General features: G+C 36.2%; 1 protein-coding gene across 8 annotated transcripts in view; it reads left to right on the forward strand.

The window, feature by feature from the left end:
* The window catches only part of AHI1 (Abelson helper integration site 1), a 93,079-nt gene that overhangs the window by 69,700 nt on the left and 1,498 nt on the right, over nucleotides 1-21,881 (forward strand). For 4 of the 8 annotated variants that reach the window (XM_087718419.1, XM_087718422.1, XM_087718421.1 and 1 more), the window contains exons 20-23: nucleotides 8,127-8,185; nucleotides 15,923-15,988; nucleotides 17,709-17,871; nucleotides 19,148-19,242. In XM_087718419.1, the coding sequence (XP_087574545.1) occupies nucleotides 8,127-8,185; nucleotides 15,923-15,988; nucleotides 17,709-17,871; nucleotides 19,148-19,242 (383 nt within the window). Of the gene's footprint in view, nucleotides 1-8,126; nucleotides 8,186-13,702; nucleotides 14,091-15,922; nucleotides 15,989-17,708; nucleotides 17,872-19,147; nucleotides 19,243-21,881 lie in introns of those variants that run through there. The other 4 variants (XR_015697045.1, XR_015697046.1, XM_087718424.1 and 1 more) reach the window with 4 other exon arrangements.

Consider the following 21,881-nt stretch of genomic DNA (forward strand, 5'->3'; position numbering starts at 1 on the left):
TGCTAGAATTTGAATGGCTGTTGTTTGGAAGGAAAGCAGCAGCAGAAGCTTGCAAGGAAGATTGTTCAAGGATGTTGCTGCAACCCTGTTGTTGTTGTTGTTATCATCATTAACATCTGGAAAAAAAAACCAGGCTTTTGTAAATATATGTGCATGTTTTGTAACATCCATAGTCAAGACAATATTCAGGAATTGGTTAATATGTAGAACAGCAGCGTCCTGTGAATAATACAGTATATGAAAGATTCTATACAATGCAGCCATATACCATGCATTGAACAAATTGTTATTAAGGAATCCCTTGAGTTAAGAGTATTTCCTTCAGCCAATTTAAATGAGTTGATCTGCCTGCTTGCCTATCTGTCTATATCTATCTAGCTATCTATTTACTCCAGGAAGAATTAATGTTGAATATTGCAGCTCAGTTATGTAGTTCAATACAAAGGAATTATGCCTATTGAAATTAAATTATTATATATAATTGATTATGTTTTTTTTACATGTTAAGCAGAATCTGCCCTAGTTAACCTACTCAGACATTGTGTAGCTATAGACTACACAATGATCAAGAAAATAATACAGTTGTATTTGTGTGCACAAATGTCTGAATTGAGGCTTTACATCACATTATATTTAAATTATTTTCCGAGTGGCCCTTTAGCCAAGCAGTTGCTCAGTTGTCACAACTCTACATGATCATTTACTCCTTGATTATTGGCCTCAAAAGTGATGAGCATTATTAACAGAAAGACCTGTTCCTGCAATATTGTCAATGCCAATCCCATTTATCCTTTCAATTTATACTCTGCAGGTAATAGATGTATGAAGAAAATCTTGCTTTTTTAAAAAAAGCGGGGGGGGGATTGTGGATTGTAGCCTGCCTTAGGCACAAACTCAGGTGGTAACCTTAGGCTAGTCTTTCAGCCCTAGGAAGAAGGCAAGGGCAAACCACTTCCGAAAACATTGCCAAAACTTCTGGGACTTGTCCAGGCAGTTACTAGGTTTTTGTGAACCCTAACTTAAGGGCACCCAAAGAAAAACAAATCCCCAAAGCCAGTTTTGGCTGTTAAAAATTATTCTCCATTTTAGCTAGATCATGGAGCAAAGTTCTGAAAGATTGAAGATGGTACCTGCTGAAGCTCTGATTTCCTGTGCACTTGCCATAAAGTAAAACAAAAATATACCGTACTTGAATATATGGTACTTCTGTCTTAAGGGGATTATTCTGGTAATACCTCTTTCTTTTGCTTCTTGGTCTTTGAGGCTAGAAGAGAGAACTTTGATACAAGGACAGTCTATCCTTCAAAGAACAATCTTTTGCAATAGATGTTGGTTTTCTTCATCTTACTTGAATTTTCCCATTCTGTGCCACTCTTAAATATCAAGCACCAAGTCTTTATACAGGATTATTCTGGGGGAAAAGAGAAATGGTGTTTGTATGCATATGCACCCAATCTATACCTATTGCACACATTGCAGTAGGTCCCTGATACAGTTTAGGATTAACAATGTTTCCAGAAGTGAGACTGTTAAAAGACCCCTCCGTTCTAAACTACAGGTGGATGGACCTGCTACATCTTCTTGAATTTCTCACTAGAACTTCACTGATTAGAGCCGCATCCAAGAGGTAAACACTCAGAAAAAATCAAAGCACAGAAAGCCTCGAAGCGCATTCTTATCCTGTGAACTATTTTTCAGTCCCTGAAATGAACTATGCTTGTTGTCTTTTCATAAGTGTCTACACCTGGAAACCCCAAACTGTCCAATTTAAGTGTGTTGGGGGGGGGGAATGATTTAGTAGTTGCTACTGTTCAAGAAATGGAATTGCAAACACTTACTGATCTATTGCACATTGCCCAGAAATCACCCACTAGATCCAATCTGCTTTCTGCCCACCCCAGCTCCAGGCTATTCTCTTTAAAATACATTGGATTGTGCAGTTTTTCTCAGCTGACTACTGACAGATGTACTGTACTGGCTTGCTCAGATCTTGTTGATTTCAGTTTATCTGAAATAATCATGACATCTGTTGCTTGTCAGAATTATTTTTTAATAAAAGAAAACTTCTATATCTTGTGGGTGGAAATTTAATCTTTTTCCCCTTGCAACCCATGCTTGTTTCCTCCATGTCCAGATACCACATTGTCTTTTGCTTTTCAAATTCTTTTTCAAGATTTCACCATCAATATGGAATCATTTGCATAGTAAAGTACATGTACATTAATTAATTCACAAGTTTAGCATTTTAGTGGCATAGTAGCTTAATACTTAGGTATCCTGTATTTTAATATCTTACCTACTATAGAATTTAGCCATTTAGTAATTTAGCTTTTCAGTCTTTTAGTATAGATTTTCTTCATTTAGTAACTTTCTATTTTAGTTTGATCTCGTTTTAATTTGTGTAACCCACTTAGACATTTTTCTTTTACCATATGAGCTTGGTAACTTCTTACAAAACTCTAAAAATTGAGATATATCCACATCCTACATAAGAGTAATATCACCAATTTTGTTGTATTTAGTTTGTACAATGGCAATAAAGACTATACTATACCATTAGCATTTCTTATACATACTGTACATTAAATAACCAAAGAGAAAGAGTGTCTTGTACAACGAATACAGCTATTTTTGGCAGCCTGAAGCCCCGCCCCTGCACCCCATATTTGTGAAAAATGGGTCATTTTTTTTGCAAAAACGGGGATGTTTTTGCCTTTCCCCACCCCCTAGAAACACTCTGCAGGCTTCAGCAGGGCTGGGGGGAAGGGAAAAATGCTTCTGTTTTGATGAAAAACGGCCTGGTTTTTGCCTGTTTTTCACCAAAATGGGGGCATTTTTCCCTTCCCCCAGCCCTGCTGAAGCCTGCAGAATGGTCCTGGGAGCCGGGGAGGACAAAAACTTTTTTTTCTTACTTACCTCTTCAAAGTCTTGGTGCATCTTATACAGCGGTGCGTCTTATAGTCCGAAAAACACGCTAGTTTCAATTTAAGTATTTTTAATTCTTATGCAAGTCTCTAAATAGTCCTTCCGACATTTCCTTATCCAAGTTTTATCCCAAATTATATCATTTTTTCCCCATTCCATTCACTGTCCTGAGACTCCTTGTTTAGCCCTCTTCACACATATTCAGAATATTATTGTAATATTTATTTCTTACAATTTCATTCTGCATTTTTTCTCTTTTAATCTTAGCCATTTCTTTTCTCTCTTTCACTATCTTTGCATTTTTTTTCTTTTTCTCGGGCTATACATTATAAAATGCATTTCATTATGTTTTATGTGCATTTTTTTCTAACCCACTAATCATCCTTTTTCACACATCAGATGAGTATAACTCCACATCCTTCTGTGGTTGTGGCATCAGCAAGAACTTGTTACTTTTATTCAAATTACAAAAGCAGTGTTACACTCTGTTTCTGTGTGTGTGTGTGTTAGAGAGACCGGGGGGGGGGGGGGGAGAGAAAGACTTGGGGTGGGAATTGTAATAAATGTCTAAATGCTGTTATCCCCTTAGTTTTATCCCCTTATCCCTTTTTATGGACCAAGTTGTTCGTACAACTTTGTAGCATTCTTTTCATTCTGTTCAAAGCAGCTTTCCATCATCTTTTCGTTTCATTGCCAGACTAGGCAACATCTTCAGTGGAGTTTAACACTGAGGTTACTAAGCCTGGTAACAAAATGTTCGGAACCCGAACATTTTTCCGAACTTGTGGGTTGGTTTCCAAATGAAACATTTGAAACCAACCCATAGGTTTGGAGAATGAACTCCACTCTCATACTACACCCAAGCTATAGATATTCACCATCATTGCAAATAAACCTATGCTTATACCATATGTTAAAAAAATAGATCTCCAATTAGACAGGAAGTTGAGTCAGGGCAACTGGACTTCTTTTCTTTGAAATGTTTCACTGCTTATCCAAGTAGCTTCTTCAGTCTGAACAGATTGGCTAGGAAGGCCCCATATAAGTCTTCCAAGGTGGTTTCATTTCTCACCTAATCTGAATAGACTCGTTAGGTGATAAGCAGAGAGTCATTAAGGGATCCTCACTCTAAATCCTTCTCTTAGTTTGGTTGTTAAGTGTGACCTTCCTAGTGAACCTGTGAAGTGGTCTTGATTTCCCTGCAAGAGTAGCATAAAAAAAATGGGGAACAGGTTTTGTCTAAGGCGTGCAACTATTGAGGGAAGATGTTCACTTTAGCATAAATAGATTCGTTCACTCCTCTCAAAACATCCCTGTCCAAAATGGCGAACATTGTGGTCCTCAAAAGAGTGTTCTTTTTCTTTTAATTGAAGGTATACAGCTGATTTTGATCCTGTGGCATTGCTTTTCCTCTTCTTGTGTAAAGACTGCTTGGTTTCTCCAGTGTAGAATTCTAAACACACCTTACCTTACCTCACTGTACTGCATACACTACATTATGCTTCTTATATTTTGGTGCAGAATCTTTAAAGTGGACAATCCTCTGTTTTATTGGGGTCTAGGACAACTTGCCGTGGCCAACTAGCCACAGGACAACTCACTGTGGCTAACTTGCTGCGGGATAATTCGCTGCAGACAATTCTGTGCAGTATAACTCAACATGATAAAATGTTATCCACCACTGTTTCTTTGACATTATTTCCATTGACAAAAATGGAAATAATGTCAAAGAAATAGTGGATGATAACATTTATCACATTGAGCTATCCTGCAAGGAATTGTCAACAGTGAGTTGGCCACATGAGTTGGCCATGGCAAGATGGCCATAGCAAATCAAGAAATATGTATGATAGAAAAACCTAATATTCCTAATAAAAAAGTTTAATAATATAAACCTAATATTCTAGAACATATATTGCCTTGCTAATGTTGAAGCTACTCCCATGCTGAATTTGTAAGTCTGTGGGCAAGTTAGTTCTTTGAGGTGATGCCATGTAATTACATATATATCTTCCAGTATATATCTTAAAATACTTGTGAGGAAATTTCTTATGAGGGTGACTAATACCATTGGCTTAGGTAGGCAAAATGCAGATGGAGAGTTTGTAAGCTTTCCCATGGATCCCTGCCAGTGCACCTGAATAATCTTAACCTAAAAACTCCTACCAGTTGGGAAACCAGGCAACTAATGAGCTGATATCACCCACAGCGTTTAATTGAAGGATGTCCATACAGATGTTAGCAAATACTGAATATGGAGCTACCTGAATGTAGATTTGAATGAACGAATGGGAAACTACTTTAAAATAAATTTGTCTGAGGTTTGGTCTTGCTTTGTTTACAGGGGTTTTTTTAATCAGTAGTTTCTATTTTTTTAACCCAGGATTTTATGTTTTGTTTCATAATACCCACTTAATAACACACCAGTGTAGTATCCACTCAGTTATATCTGAACTGCTTACCTGCTGAAACTGCTAATTGTGCTTGATGAAAAGAATATCATGAACAAGGGCATGATATCCTTTGTTATCATGGAGAGAATGAATATGATAGTCTAAACATTAAAGTATTAAATGGCAATAGTGGAATATTCCCATCTGATCTGTTAATTTCTGATCATTGGGTGAAGATAAGAAACCACAGAGCAGATTGAAACCTGTATGTCTGAATCACTATCTCTTAATATGTTTGTACTTAGACACCATCACATGGTAAACAAGCTGCTACTCTACAGATATTTTGAACTTCAGCTCCCAGGATCTCTTCCCAAATTGGCTAGGGCTGGCAGATTTAAAATCCAAAACATTATAGGCAGCAGCTGGCCTGACTCTACATTACAGCCATTACTATAGGCTGGTGTAAAACTCATGAAATATGAATCTATATAAAATACAGGTGTCAAACTCAACACGTCACGTTGGTGTCATGTGACATTCCGTGATGTTTTTCCCCTTTGCAAAGCTGTGCATGGCCTGCGTGTGACGCATGCAGGCCACAAGCCATCAGTTTGACATCCCTGATATAGAATGAGACCCCAAAGCAGCTCTTTCCATTGCTGGAGTACAGGTTAAAACTCTTGGCCTTTATGTTCAGGCAACACTGTTTATTATATTTTCTCTTTGATCTGTTGGATATTGATTAGTATTAAAGTGTTTAGTTATTTGATTGTTTTAATTGTTAGGCTTACTGTATCCTTCCTAACCAGATGCTATCTGAATGTGCTAAACTTTTAACTCTCATGACTTTACACTAAGTTGTTTCAGTTGCTATCGGGTTTTATTTAGAACTGAACACTATGGCCTAGTTTAAAGAAAAAAATATTTAGAGCTTTTAACTAAAGCAAAACCTCAAAGATTATCCAAGTTCTGCTACATCTGCAGTTGTGGCCTTTCCTGGACCAAGAGGCCCTTGAGATTGTGGCTCATGCCCTTGTTACTAGCGTCTTGTTAAACTACTGCGGTACTTGGGAACATCCTTTAAAAATAATCCAGAAGTAGCAGCTAGCATGAAAGATGGTTGCTTATCTATGGACAGGTGCCAACCTATTTACCATAATAATAACACCTTTGCTGTGGGAGCTGAATGAGTTGCCAGAAAAATTCCAGGCCAAGTTCAAGTTGCTGGTTTTTACCCATAAAATCTATACAGTATTGGATTGGATCTTCACTACCTTTTAAACCTATCTGCTTGCACAAGGGAGTCTTGTGGGTTGTCACTTCCTGAGAGAGGGAGCTGGGTGCCTGGAGAATGACATTTTCCCAAAGCCCCCCCTCCCTGCTGATATATAGGAAGACTGTCAAAATAGTAATCTTTGGTGGGGGGGGGGTGGAGGGAGTTGAGTAGTGAATTTCATTATTTTATTATTATGTTTAAATTGTTTTACACAGTTTAGCTGAATGTCTACAGCACGGGTGTCAAACACAAGGCGGCATGTTGCTACCACGTGATGTTTCACAACATTTTTCCCTTCGCGGAGCTGGGGTGGGCGCAGCCTGCACATGATGCATCCAGCCTGCAGGCCAACAGTTTGATACCTCTGGTCTATGGAGATTCTCAATCATCAGGTCATGGTTGTCTCAAAGGGGCTTTTTCCAAAAAGCAACTGGACTTTCTTGGATTTTTTTTCCTTTGAAAACTTTTCCCTTCTCATCCCAGAAGCTTCTTCAGGGAACTTTAAGTCCAAGTTGTCTTTTTGAAAAGCACTTTTAAAACAAACAATTGGCTAGTTAGAATCACGAGGCACATTCATGATTGTAAATAAGCAATTTGGAGGGAACCAGATTGGGGAATCCTGTTCCTGACAATATGTATGTATGTGTGTATAAGTATATGTATATGTATGTATATCTATATCTATCTATCTCTATATCTCTATATCTATCTATCTATCATCTATCTCTCTATCTATCAGTCCCTCATTATCTCCACTACTGAGAATAGATGTATCTATTCTCCTCAGGGCACTTATACTATTGAATCTGGTTCTTTGACAGTCCTATGTCAACACAAACCACTACACAACAGTTTTTCTGGGTCTCACTGACTAACCTTTGGAAATTATTTTGGGACAAAAGATTCTCCATTTTTAAAAAAATGTTTCTTTTAAGTGTGCCTTCTTCCTTAGAGATATATACTTGCCAGTTGCAAAAAAAAGCAGCACCCTGCCTTATTGAAAAGGTTTGTGAGCTTAATAGCCACTAGAATAATAAATGCAAAAAGCTGTTAAATGAGCAATGTATTCTACGTGGCTGGAATTAAAGAGCAAGACGAATCGAGGCAGGATGTCATATGATCAAAGATAATACATTGAATTCCTTATACCTGTTCTTTAAGATAAAATGAGTGCTCCAGTGCAATCTTGAAATGAAGATGTAGAGTAAATTCCTACTGGACTAAACAAGAAATGATGACTGATGAATTCAGCAACGATATTTCTAAGTAATACTACGTGGGGATTTTCTTGTGCCATTTCTCCAAATCATTTGAATGGAAATACTGGATTAGCTAACCTTGTGTCAGGTCTATTAGATAAACTCTCCGACTGTTCCTGACTGAAGTAAGTAAAGATGGGAGTGAAAGCAGATGGTTTTTATTTAAGATTTTGTGTAGTGGCTCACTCAAGTTTTTTAAAAAAAATAAAAGCATTGATTTAACAGTAAGGGGATAACAAGCAAAAGTTTCACCATTTTATCTTTTCACAGGCAGCTTCATCCCAATAGGAAATGCTTTCAGCCAAACACCATCAGCTGGACTAAACTTGGTAAGAAGTAGAATTTTACCTCCTTTCTGCAGGAAAGAAAAAAAAACTTTACAAAAATAATCTTCAAAGATTATCACTGAACAAAAGCTTTCTTTCTTCCACTTGCCTTCAATTACAAAGACTTCCCTCCAGAAAAGCTCTATACTTTCCATAATAACAAAACCAAAGAATGAACAATACAATATTCTCTCTCTCCCTGTAATTCATTTTAATTAGATAAATAGTGATGGCAAATTCTCCATCTTCACTTTAAAACAAAATACAGACTTGTGGAGAGTATGTCAGAAAGGAAAAGGTTAACTGGCGTGTTAACTACAGTTTGAGATGAGAAGATAATTTAATTTTTGCTAATTTATTAACTTAAGCACAGCTGCTTTTGTTGTTAGTGTTTGGAAAAACCATAAGGAGACTGATTTTAAAAAGAGAAACATTCATTTTTTTATTTGCAACAGATTATTAGGTCACGTTCAATTTTTTAGGTTTCCTTTGTTGAATTTTCTCAGCTGAAAAACAAGGAAAATGTGAAGGTTCTTTGAAAATTCTGGGAAACTTCATTATCTCTCATTATACACCATTGCCAAGACTCATTCAATCTTGCAAAAAATATTTCAATTTCTTATGTATTGAACATTTGTATCAATTTTGAATAACCATAGGAAAAAGTCTGACTGAAAGAAGTCTGACAGCTGTCTCCCTGATCCATCAGTTTTTCTTATATTGCCATTTCCTGTTTTACAATCTCTGTCCCCCAAGGCTTGATTTGAGATTTTTAAAAGTAGCAGGTTTAAACTACAACTGAGCTCTCTCTGAAAGTCTTTGTTACATAGCTAGTCTTTCAGCTATAGATTGGTAGAGTGTAAAAAAGATAAGATTGTTGTCACAAGCATGTTTTGTTGTTGTTAGTTGCAAAGTCGTGTCTGACCCATTGCAACCCCATAGACAACTTCCTCCAGGCCTTCCTCTCCTCTACCATCCTCTGGAGTTCATTTAATCTCACACCGACTGATTCAGTGACTCCATCCAGCCACCTCATACTTTGTCGTCCCCTTCTTCTTTTGCCCTCACTCTTTACCAGCATTAGGGTTAGGCTACTCTCCAGTGAGTCTTTCCTTCTCATTGGGTGGCCAAAGTAGTTGAGTTTCATCTCCAGGATCTGGCCTTATAAAGAGCAGTCAGGGTTCATCTCCTCTAGGACTGACAGGTTTGATTGCCTTGCAGTCCAATGGACTCACAGGAGTCTTCTCCAGCACCATAGTTCAAAGGCCTCAATTCTTTGGCGCTCAGCCTTTCTTATGGTCCAACTTTCACAGCCATACTTTCACATTCCCATACACTGTGAAAACCATAGCATGCTAGTAGTTCAAGTTACTATCTTGGGTTGGGCATTAAAAATAACAAGGAGAATGAAAAAAGAAAAAAAATTAAATTAATTTTTAAAGAAGTATCTGTCAGTGGTTTCTCTAGAAGGGAGCTTATTAAAAGAGGTGCAAGTGGCAAATGGTAAAAGAAAACACAACCAATCCAGCAGGAAGAAAAAAAGAACATGAATTTATATATAAAAATCCCTATTCCAATTTTTGGCATATATTTTTTGAGGCAGTTACGAAAACAAAAGATCACAGTTGCAGCAGTTTGATCAAAGCCCTAGTTGGGTATAAAATAATTTAAATCAATTTACAAGTTAGGGCACTTTATAAAGCATGTTTGATTGTCTTTTCAAGTGGGGCAGCCTTATAAATTTCTAAAATTAATTAAGTCTCCCCTGGATGTTGGCTATCATATATTATTCCTTTGTAAACCAGAAATGCCATAGATACTATGTGATGGTTAATATTTTTTTCTAGATCTCTGCTTAGCCTTGACTTTGTCTTTCACATAATTCTTGTATAAATAAATGATTGTAGCTGGAAGTCAGTATGCCCATATGCAATGTTTAATTGACTTTCTGGAATCCTAGATTAAAGCATGGTTTAGATTGATAAACTGGGGTTTTTTGGGGTGAATTTTTTCTGTTTGAGCTACAGTGGTCCACTCTAGCTCTCATCGGATACATCAGTGCAGAAATACATTATTCCAGTATTTATTTTTTTCTCTTTAATTGAAATGGTCTGATTTTTCTTCTAATAATATGCAAATTAACATCTTTTAAAGTCAAGAGGATGTTTTCTGATTAAAGAAAAACGGATTGAAATAGGTGTACAGCCTGACTAATGTTAGCTGTTGACTTATTTAATCTGCTTTTCAATTCATCTTTTTTGAAAATGAAATTCCTATAAGCTTTGTTACAGCAGCTGTGTTTGCATTTCATGTACGTATGTTTGTACATTACAGATTTCAATAAAGTACAGTCAGGCACAGCTTTTCCTCTAGGCAGATTATAGATTCCCATGCTCATTAAATCTTTGAAAGACTATAATCAAATAAGGATCACAGTTATCTGAAAACTCAGGAAAGCAGCTACAGTAATTTAATGATTCATATTATATAATAGGCCAAAATTTTGTTATTTCTTAACATTTGAATTACAGCCACTTTTTCTCCTTTCTGTTTCAAATTGGGCCATTTCAGTATAAATCTACAGTGGTAAGGCTTCTGATTCTGTAAAGAGCCTTCGTCCTCCTGCAATTCTTTATGCTTCCCATGCTGGTTCAGAATATCAAGGATTCCTTTTATTTTTGGTTTTATTTTATTTTTTTATCCCACCCTTTATTATTTTTATAAATAACTCAAGACAACAAACATACCTAGTACTTCTTCCTCCTTCAACCTTGTGAGGTGGGTTACTGTGTGAGAGAATGACTGGTCCAAAATCATCCAGCCAACTTTCATACCTAAGGCAAGACTAGAACTCCCATTGTCTGGTTTCTAGTCTGATGCCTTAATCACTAGACCAGTGATGGCTAATCTTTTTGGGATCGCATGCCAAAAGCGGGGGAGGGGGGCACAGAGGGGTCATGCATGGCTGTTCCAACACCCATAATGCTATGCACTCCCCCCACTTTTGGCACACTTTTTTCACCCTCCCCAAGCTCCAGAGGCTTTCTAGGAGCCTGCGGAGAGCAAAAACAGCCTCCTCTCCCCCGCCCCACCCCGGGAGGCTCTCTGGAGGCTTCAGGAACTTCCCTAAAGCCTCCAGAGGGCGAAAAATGGCCATATGGGCAACATGGAAGTTCGGGAACAGTGACTTCCAGTTTGCTCGTAGAGCCATTTTTTGCACTCCGGAGCCTTCAGGGAAGCCTCCCAAAGGCTCCGGAGGGCAAAAGATGGCCTTAAAAGAAGGCCAAAGTCAGATGGCCAGCACGCATGCACACTGGAGCTGACAGGGCAATGCCTTGTGAGCCCTACCAAAGGCTCCGCGTGCCACCTGTGGCATGCGTGCCATAGGTTTGCCATCACGGCACTAGACCAAACTGGTTTTCAATTTTTTTAAACTTTTAGAATAGGGACACTGGAAGATGCAAGGGACAATCAATGTTGGGTGTGTTTCTCCACCCTTATAAGCAGGAGTATTCTGAGCAGGAGAGTATTTAGGAAATGCCACATTCCACAGTATTTTGCCTCAAATCTCTTTTTCTCATAACTTGGATCTTTTTTTCACTGCACTGTTCAGCATGAAACATAACCTTAATCAATTCAGCTGACACTCATGTCAAGTTATTTTATTAACTCCAGAGGTTATAATGAATATATTCATATGACAAGCTGAGCCATATTGATAACTATTCATGGTAACCCTCTTATCCATCACTTTGGAACCATATGGCATGGCGTACTGTGGTTTACTAGTTTATCCACAGTGTAGCTGTTAATCCAAACAGTTCAGTTTACTGAGCAACAGGGAAACTGCAGACATAGATTTAAGGCTTTCTTTGTCAGGATTATATCCTAAGGGGTAATGCCTTAGTTAAATTTAAGCACTTTTATATATTAACTGATGCCATTTTATACTCTTGAAGCAAAGAGACTTGGAGTGGTCAATAATGACTAATCCCAATAACTGGACAACCCTGAGTTCCTTTAATTCAAGCTAAGATCACCTGGTGAGTTTTTTACATGTAGTTCACACCAGACTGCATATTGTGCAAACACATTCAATAATAAACATAGGTGGAATTACATGTTACTACCTCAGATTGAGTTCAGCCCTTCCTTGCCCCAATGATGTTTTGTTCAGTTTAGTGAATGCCCTCAAGAAAGGAGAAGAAACAATTTAATATTAGCAATTACATCTAGCTCCATCTAGACCTTCAGGCACACTTTTTGTGTGAAAAAACAAACTTATTTTAGAATAAGTTCAGAACTTAAAAGATTGCAATATTTTTGTATTTTTAAACTCTTAATCAGGATAATAAAGGAAAAGAAAGAAAAGATGGGAGTGGCTGATTTTGAAGTATTTGATTTTTTTTAACAGAAATAACCACATAACTTAAAAACAACATAGGAACAATAAGTTCCATCATATATCATGCAGCAGTTCCGGTTGCATTTGTAATCTCGTTACTCATTATCCATTTTTATATACATTTCTTAATTTATTTATACTTAGCTACTTAGGATCAGGTATTATTTGCCTATATTGTGCTTTATATTTTTACTGTCATCTATTCTCTTACATGCAGTTATAGGTATACATTCACATAGTTATTCTTTTTCTTTGCCATTCTTATATTATTATTATTCCATTTAAAAGGGTATAAGATATAATTTGGAATATATCATTTACCATCCTTCGCACTTGCTATGACACCACCTTATTTTCTCTTTCTTTTCTTTTCTCCCTCCCTTCCTTCTCTACTTCCTTCCTTCCTCCTCTCCTTCCCCTTCTTCCTTCCCTTACTTCTCCCCTACTCCTACCCTCTGTCTTCTCCTTCCCACCCTCTCACCTTCTCCTTTTCTCTCTTCCTCCCTCCTCTCCTTTTCTTTCTCTCCCTCTCACTCACCTCTCCTTACTTCTTTCTTCTTCCCCTACCTCTCCTCCACATTTCTTCTTCCTCTCCTACTGTCTCCTTCTCTCTCTCTCTCTCCAACCATCCACTTCTTTCCCTTCCTTCGTCCCTCCATTCTCTACTTCCTTCCTCCCCTCCTTTCCTTCCTTCTTCCCTTCCTTTCTTTTTCTATTGTTATGGGTGTCTCTTTCAAATCCAGTTTATGTTTCCTTGGGGTTGTTATTTCCACAAGTATCATTTCCTTTTTTCTCTATCATTCTACTGTCTATATGCCAGCTATCATCCTGATTTGATTTCACCAATCATGACCCCCTTGTTTTACTCATAATTATTATTTTTGAGAGTTATTCTATTCTTTCAATGTTTTTTATTTCTTTGTTCCATCCATCTATACCAATTAACCCATATCTGGTCTACTTTCAATTTCTTAGGAATATTAAACATCTGGGCTCTTTTTTTTTAGTGCGTTCAGTCCATTCAAGTTTATCGACATAATTGTTATTTCTTGATCCATCTTTAGTTGAGATTGTTTCTTTTACTTCTAGTTTGTATCTGACTTTTCCCTACACAGTCTTATGAACGTCCATTAGCGGTGAAACTAACACCTCAAAATGATACAAAACCCTATATACTGTGGTATAATATGAGAAGCAAGCAACACTTATAACAGTGTGGGATAAAGCAACAAAATACCAGCATGTACTGTACGTAAGAAAAATTACCAAGAAGGAATTTACAAAAGAAAAGCAAAATCTAGGAATTGTACAACACACCTTAACTTGGCTTTAACAATTGGCTAATGTAAATCTTGGGAAATAAAAATATTAATTACCTATCATGATATCCATTATAATAAAAACTTTTGTGCAGCATTGTCAGTAACATACATGTTAGCATCTCAATGAAAACATGCTGAAATATCTTTTTGTTATTTTTTGTTTACATTTAACTATAGACCCAAGATTACCTCCCCAAATAAATCTTTCAGATGTGTTGCACTTCAGTTCTGGTAGTTCCCAACTGATGTAAATGTTGATTTGAATCTGAATATCTTTCCTAAACCGCTTTTTGTTCAGAAAAATTTCCAATGTACTGTCCCAAAATGTTGCAAATTACTTAGAGACTATTTTCTCCCAACAGCCGTAAGAAAGATTGTATTTATTTATTTCTGCAGGCTCAAATTTTAAAGGCTTCCTTTGCATAGAACCACAAAATGTGAAAATGGCATGTACCAGCCTGCTGCATCCATTTAAATTGGATTGTACTTTTCACCCAATTCTAAGAAAAGTAACTTTAAAAATATATAGATGTTATAACTATTTGTTCATTTCTTGTCCTATGGAGAACAGATCCCCTGCCATTTGGTGATGGTGGATGAGGCTTATGAGCATTGAAGTCCAGAGGGCTACAGGTTGTCCATCCCTGTACATTGAACAAATGTATGAAAGATTAAATGTATGCAGCAAAGCTTCAAATGAGATCCAAGATGAAAGGAATTCTGCTCAATGTAACTTAAGACAAAATGGCCCATATTAACAATGGCATGCAAACCTGTGCATGTCTTTTATATCCTCCAGTACAAGATTGTGTCTGAGATTTGAGGCAGGTTTTAATCCATTACAATGGAGTCCATATTTCTTTCTGAGTACAATGTTGGGCAGGAAAGCACATATTCCTTTAAGAGGAAGCCCTTTGGAGCCACATTTTTATAACTCTTTAACACAACATCTGGGTGCATTCAAAATATCCCAAGGCATGCTGAAGCTTTAAATCTGTTATTTCCTAAAGCTTACCTCAGCTCATGGTTTTTTGATGGAGCTTTTTGGAGAGCTCAGAACTATCATCTTTTAAAAAAGAATTATAATGAGAATAGCAGTAATAATCATCACATTGACTCATCCCAGAGTAACAAGAGTCACTCCTTCCCTTTGGGTAAAATTCACTGCCTCTGCAATGTTGCAGTTCTACAAGTATTTGTATTATGGAAAGAGCAAATAAGAGGCTCTACCTTTTTTTGTCATGGCGGCTTTGAGATGATAATGTGGTAAATCAGGTGGTAAATCTGTGGTCTAGTGCTGTTGTAGATATATTGTGACAAATCTGTGTGTGTTTACACCCAAAACCAGTTTTTCTTTAGAAATGAAGGAGTAGTTGTAGAGCAAACGTTGTGTAACTTTTTCTATTGCTTCCAATACAAGAACCTAGCAAAGGGTGTTTATTTGCCATATTTATAGGCCATCCACTTTGGGAGGCACACAAGCTAAAAACATAAAAAAGTGTTTTTCAAACAACAGTCAAAACAATAAAAAAGGAGAATCAGTGACTGAAACAAAAACAAGAAATGCTAAATCAACAACACAAACACATAGTGTTTTAGCCTAATATCTGGAGGATGAACTGGGTCTTTGAGACTCATCTAAAAGAGGGCAGGATCAGGTCTATTCTGATCTCTAGAGCAACGCGATACCATCAGGCAGACGCCATGTCAGAGAAAGCACACTTCCTGGATCCCTCAGATGGCATTCCTTGATAAATGGAATCTGAAGCATGCTGATTCTGTCAAATCAGAAGAAAGATGGTTACTTAAATAACAGGGTATCGTGCCATGAAAGGTATTACAGATTGCAATCATTAAATGATTTGGTGGAAATTAGTGACAAGGCAGGAAACTGTAAGAAGGATTCTGCTAATTCTCTTGACCCCATTTAAATGCATAGGTTGATATATAGTTATTATCTAAACTAAAATATAAACTTTTAGTAATTTGTCAATATTAAATATTTTTTTGTAGAACAGTCATTTTACAGCTTCATCATATGCCAGAGGAGATGCTAATTCAATCTCTGTCCAGGAAACAGTAAGTGCTTTATCGCATTGCACAATATATTGATTTTTTAATTGTTAAGCTTGAACACTTCTAATTAATTCTCCTAAATTTCTTTTAGACATATATTGGCCCAGATCAATCCAAACCAAGATGATATATTTCTTTACTTATTTTAGACCATTATATCATTGATTATTTTGTCAACAGAAAGAAGCAACTGTCACTTTTTAAAAACTTTAGCCAAGAGGCAAACAGGTCCTGTAGCTTGTAGTGAACATTTATGAAAGGGCACTAATGTTGATTGTTATATCACCAAATAGTTTTTAACATTTTAAAAGACGATTTATCAGATTATACCAAATTGTATAATTGTGCTACAAAAATAGTGATCCACATTTCCAAACTGATTGTATTGGCTGATATCCAAAATGTGCATTCTTAAATGAAAGAAGCATGCTAATGAAAAACTTGTTCTGAAAGGAAGAAAAATCTTCGACTTTGATCCATTAGAAATAATAGGAAATTTTATATTACGTAGCAGTTAATAAAAAGAGGTCACAATTTTTTTTTTCAAAAGGCTGATGCTCTTATTTTATATAAATAATTGAGAATAAGTGTCTAATCATTATGGAAATGTTTTGTAAGCCCTGATCGGTGGAGACTAAGCTGTGTAGATTACCTGGTTGAATATTTGCTGGAATAGCTATTCATTTTTGTTTCAAGCACTTTGTTAGATTTTCTGATCACTTAATCTTTAAATGAGTTTGCAGAGATGTGGTAATTGCACATCTCTGTATAAGGGATAACTCTAATGATTTATATACAAGCTGATCCACTGGGGATCTTACAGTGAGTTTTATAGAGTGAAGGGTTGCTTGTTTGTTTTAGTTGCTTCTCAGATATAATTACTGGGCATGAGAAAGCAGAAAGGACCCTAAGTGCATTTCAGGAAACTTTACCTGCTCTTTCTTTCTTTTTTAAAAAAGATGAGTAGCCAAACATAATGTTTCCATCCTAAGCATATCTTCTGTGAAGGAACTCTTTTTACTTGAATGGGATGAAGCAGTATTTCACCCTTCCTTTAATTCTCTTAATAATTTATCTTTGAAAATTAGGGGAGGGAGTGATAAATTATTGTTAGGGGGAAATGACAGGTAGGTTCTGCAGTGAGTATGGATAAGACGGGGATAGTAGTCTATACAGTGCAGAATAGATCCCCCCAAATAGTAAGAGGATTGGAAGGGCAGTAGTGTAGAATAAAAAGATCCATTGTATAGAAAATGTTCTACTATATAGGCACATTCAAAATGAACTGAGGCGGAAGTTCATTACAGCTTAGCAGTCCATGAATTTCGTGACATTGCCAGTATGTTCTTTCATTGTGCACCTCCATAACAGCCAACTCACAAATAAAGCAGGTTCTGAAAGGGCTGTTAACAATTCTAAGAAACAAAATCTATCAAACTTTATTTGCTTATAAAACTAACAGCTGCTGCAGTTTCAGAGAGGGTTTTCCCCCCTTTTCATGAAAGCTAATCTTACTGCCTTTAATGTTCTTAACTCTTTCTAGAATCCCACAACCCCTTTATCTGACTTCTCCTGCTGCGTTCCCACCAGCCCTAAAACCTGAGACAGACTAAGTTTTTGCCCAAATCTTACTTGGGTTGCAGCAACTTCTCTATTAGAGGAAATGAATGTTGCCCTGTGGTAGAGTTGTGATAAAGCTGTGGTGTTGTTATCTCTTTTTTAGGTAGTGGCTCTTTATGACTACACAGCACATCGATCAGATGAGCTAACCATCCACTGCAATGACATTATCCAAGTGTTGTACAAAGATAATGATAACTGGTGGTTTGGTAGTCTGGCGAATGGACAACAAGGCTATTTTCCAGCCAATTATGTGGTTGGAGAAAGTATGTATCATGATTTTGCCTAGTATGTGATACCTGTGGAGGCTTAAATCAAGTATCTGTAATCTGCTATTCTGTGACTTAATGTATTATAATACATGTTACATATCAAAACTGAAGTAGAACTAAATATGTCAATAATATGAAAATAAAATACATTGACCAAGAAACAAGAACACAGTGAGCTAGATTAAACAACCTTGATTTGTTCATTCTGAGGGTTCATTCTGTGTTCCTTCTAACCGAAACTGCTCATCTACCTCTATGAGTATTGATTTTGTCTAAAACCTGGAGACAGCATATATAATCTGCTTATTTAAAAAAGAATAAGAGATCTCAAGCACCTTCAGAGAAGGGATTCGCTTTTTTCCCCTTCCATAACAGAAAATAATTGGACTCAGTGGTCCTGTGTGATATTCTGAAAACTGTACTTACTTTGATGTGTATTTGCTATCTAAAACCAAAGCAACCATATATATTTTTCTTGCACTGGTTTATGTTAATTAAATCAATAGTTTAATTATATAAATATTTTATATGATAAATTTAAGCAATTTTATATGTATTTTCATTGGTTGTGTAATTTATTGCCTTTCTTCATCATGGGAAGGAGCAACAGCTATGAAGAAAACAGGACAGCAACTGTCTCCGACCACAAAAACTGACTTCTTAATCTCATTTTATTTTATTTTTAACCAAATGTGAGCAAGCCAGTTGATCACAAATGCAGACAGCAATCTGTCCCTCTACAATCTTCAGTCTGCCCATGTCTTCCCTTGCAGAGGCCTTGTGTCATTGAGAATTGTGCCCACTGATGTTAGAATTAATTTCCACAGCAGAGGGCACCCTATGCAAAAGTCCACCTATGAAATATCCATTTATAAATGTGTAGTAAGTGACAGTCCTAAACATCAGGTTTTCAAATATCTCATACGGAAAGTTTCCAAACAGAAGGATGCTAATGTAAAGCTGAGAACCTATAATAAGTCCATAGCTAAGAGCCAAGGCGATTCATTTTCACTATATTTTGCAGTTTCAAATTTCAGTATTGATTCTGAGTTGTGGATAGAGATAGTGAACATTTTGTATATCATCTGTACAGAGAGAGGGGGGCATCCAACATTTCTCTTGGAGTATCAAATAAATCAGTAGTTGAGATTGATAAAGATATATTAAATAACATGTATATTCTGAAATAGAAAGTGGAGGAATTAATTTGAAATTGCTGTGGTTCAAATAAATAACCACTTATATTAAATGAATTATGGTTCTTTTTCAGCACAATATGAACAGCAGCAATCTAAAGTATTAGCAGAAGAATCTACTCTTCCATCCAATGAATTTATAAAAGTAATATCACCAGCTGTGCCTGAGGTAACTATTTGGGAGAAGGGCATGAGCCATACCTCACAAGATGGGATTGTATTTTCCATTTCTTGTGGTAACAGGTTAATTACCAAGTGCGTGTAGCGTGTGTTAATTTTAATGTATGGACTTGCTTGGATTCAGCCATTCTCCAGGAATACAAGCCCAGAAGTTATTATGTTCGCAATGTACATTCCATATATGTTGGAAAACCTTCCACATGATAGAAAGGGAAAAGTTGACATTTAACTGACTTTAATTATCATTACAAATTATATGACTTGGTTATTTCATAAACATGCCAAAAAAGATAATATGAAGACATAGAATTTCCAGATGATTCGTGTTTCTTTTCTTCCTAATATTTGGCCACAATTCAGACTACTGTGCAGTTACTGTCTTCACCATTGTGGATTATTAGGCAGTTATTATGTGCAGCTAAAAGACTAAGGAACTCTTACATTAAAAAGAAGTAACCAATTTTTCAATAGTCAGACCATGAAAAGACATAATCCTGCTTTTTGTTTAATAAACCTGTGGGTTTTAATTTAAGGGGCTACTTCTTTAAAATCCAAATAGCAATTCATTTTCTCTGAGGGACATGAGTAAAATGCATGCACTCTCAAGTATATTTTTTTTTAAAATGGCTATATTGCTTCAAGCCATTGTGATTTCACATAGCAGTAATTTTAGTTTAACAAACTGAGCATCACCATATCTTTGCAATTGGCAATTAGCTTGTGAGGCTAAATCAAAATAGCTCCATGTTTTTAATTAATATAAACGTATTTGTTAAATACATATTTAACTAATATAATTTCTGAAGAAAGAAAGAAAAACTATCCCCAACAGATGGAAAGGGGCAGTTTCTAACCTGCATCCTTTCTTGTGACTTATCTTAAAAGGGAATTGTCTGTTCCACTTAAACTTCTCTTCCTAAATGACTAGATGGCAACATTGTTGAAGTAGGGTATATTGGTTTCCATCCTGCATACATGTATGTGTTCCCACTGATTCCCAAATCACTGGAATGGTGTGTGTGTGTGTGTGTATCCAAAATAAAGTGACAGTATATATATATATAGTATAGCACACGTAATATAAGTACTATAGCAGTCCTTTTCCCCATTCAATTGTGTCTTATTCTCTGAGACAAGTCTTGGACAAGTCCCTACAGCTTTCTTGGCTAAATTTTTCAGGAGTACCATTGCCTCTTTCTATGGGCTGAGAGAGAGTAACTGACCCAAGGTCACCCAGCTGGATTTGTGATTCGGACAAGACTAAAATTCTCAGTCTCCCTGGTGTCTTAATCACTACATCAAACGTGCTCTGTAATAGTAGTAGTAGCAGTAGCAGTAGTAGTAACGATTTCATTTATTGTTCTAACCCCTAGATTATGATATAATGCAGTAGTAGTAGTAACAGTAAATTTATTGATTATGTACTTGTAAGTAAACAAGTAAGTTAAAAAATTAAAACATCCTTTATGCTAGATGAAACTAAGTTTACTGGAACAATCTCATGTAAGTAGAATGGAAAAAATATATCAGTAATTAGAACGGGGGGGGGGGGGAGATATCCATGTATTGAATTTTTAAAAAATGCATTGATTAACAGTCTCACATGAGCCTCTTCAAAACAATATTAACAAATTCATGTAGTTGGTAATGTCATATGTTATTTGAATTCCATACTTTCCATAAGGTATACAGTGTTTAATTTATTGTAATCAAATTGAATTGTTGAGTGGCTAACTATGAATATTGAAGTGAAATGTTATGGTCACAATCCATAATGCCCTCTGAAATGTTAGTTTAAGGGCATTTTGAAATGTGGAGGAGTTTATGAAACCTGAAGGAGTTCATGAAGCAGTTAGAATATCACATGAGAAACTGCTATTTAAGAAAAACACCCAAATATAAAAGTCTCTTGGGTACACCTAAAGGAGCACACTCTGGATTGTAAATAAAGTATAAGGCGAGAGTGCTTTGGAAAAAAAAAACATTTTTATATATAGTGTAGGCAGATGTTTTGCCATTTCTTTCTGGAATCCTTTTTATGTTGCATATGATAAAAAACTTGTTCTAACCAGGAGATGGAGAGAATGATCTTATCTGAGAAATGCAAACTAAATGTCAAAAATATTCAGGGCAATTGTGTCTTACTATGATGCTTTTCTTGTCATTATAGGAACCAAGATCTCTTAAGCCGCACATTAGATTCATTGGGCTAAACAAATCAACTAATAGAATGAAATAATTTAAAACTTTTCTTTTCTTTTCTAGGTATTCTGAGAGAGTTGTTGCTTTAGAGCATTCATTTTCTTTCTTTCTAATATATTAACAAAAAATTAGTATAGCCAGAAAACTCTCTGAAGAATAATTTTTAAACATCTAAGTGGCATTAGTGCTAAGCTACTCTTACCACAGGCTGACCTTTCACTATAAATAATAACCAAGAATTACACACTTTTGTGCCCGAAAGGACACTGCACATATCATATGGCTAAAAGTAGCATATAATTTTAAAGTCATACACCTCTTCCCTCAAAAATATTGGCATGTTCAGTTGTTTTCTTGTATTTGGTTTCAAATAATATTGGTAATCTCTATTTAAGTCTCACCCAGACTTAGATTAATACTTTTGAG

This window comes from Thamnophis sirtalis, unplaced genomic scaffold (genome assembly GCF_051295495.1).
Source record: "Thamnophis sirtalis isolate CommonGarterSnake01/CBP01778 unplaced genomic scaffold, rThaSir2_p1.2 scaffold_6, whole genome shotgun sequence".
Lineage (NCBI taxonomy): Eukaryota > Metazoa > Chordata > Lepidosauria > Squamata > Natricidae > Thamnophis > Thamnophis sirtalis.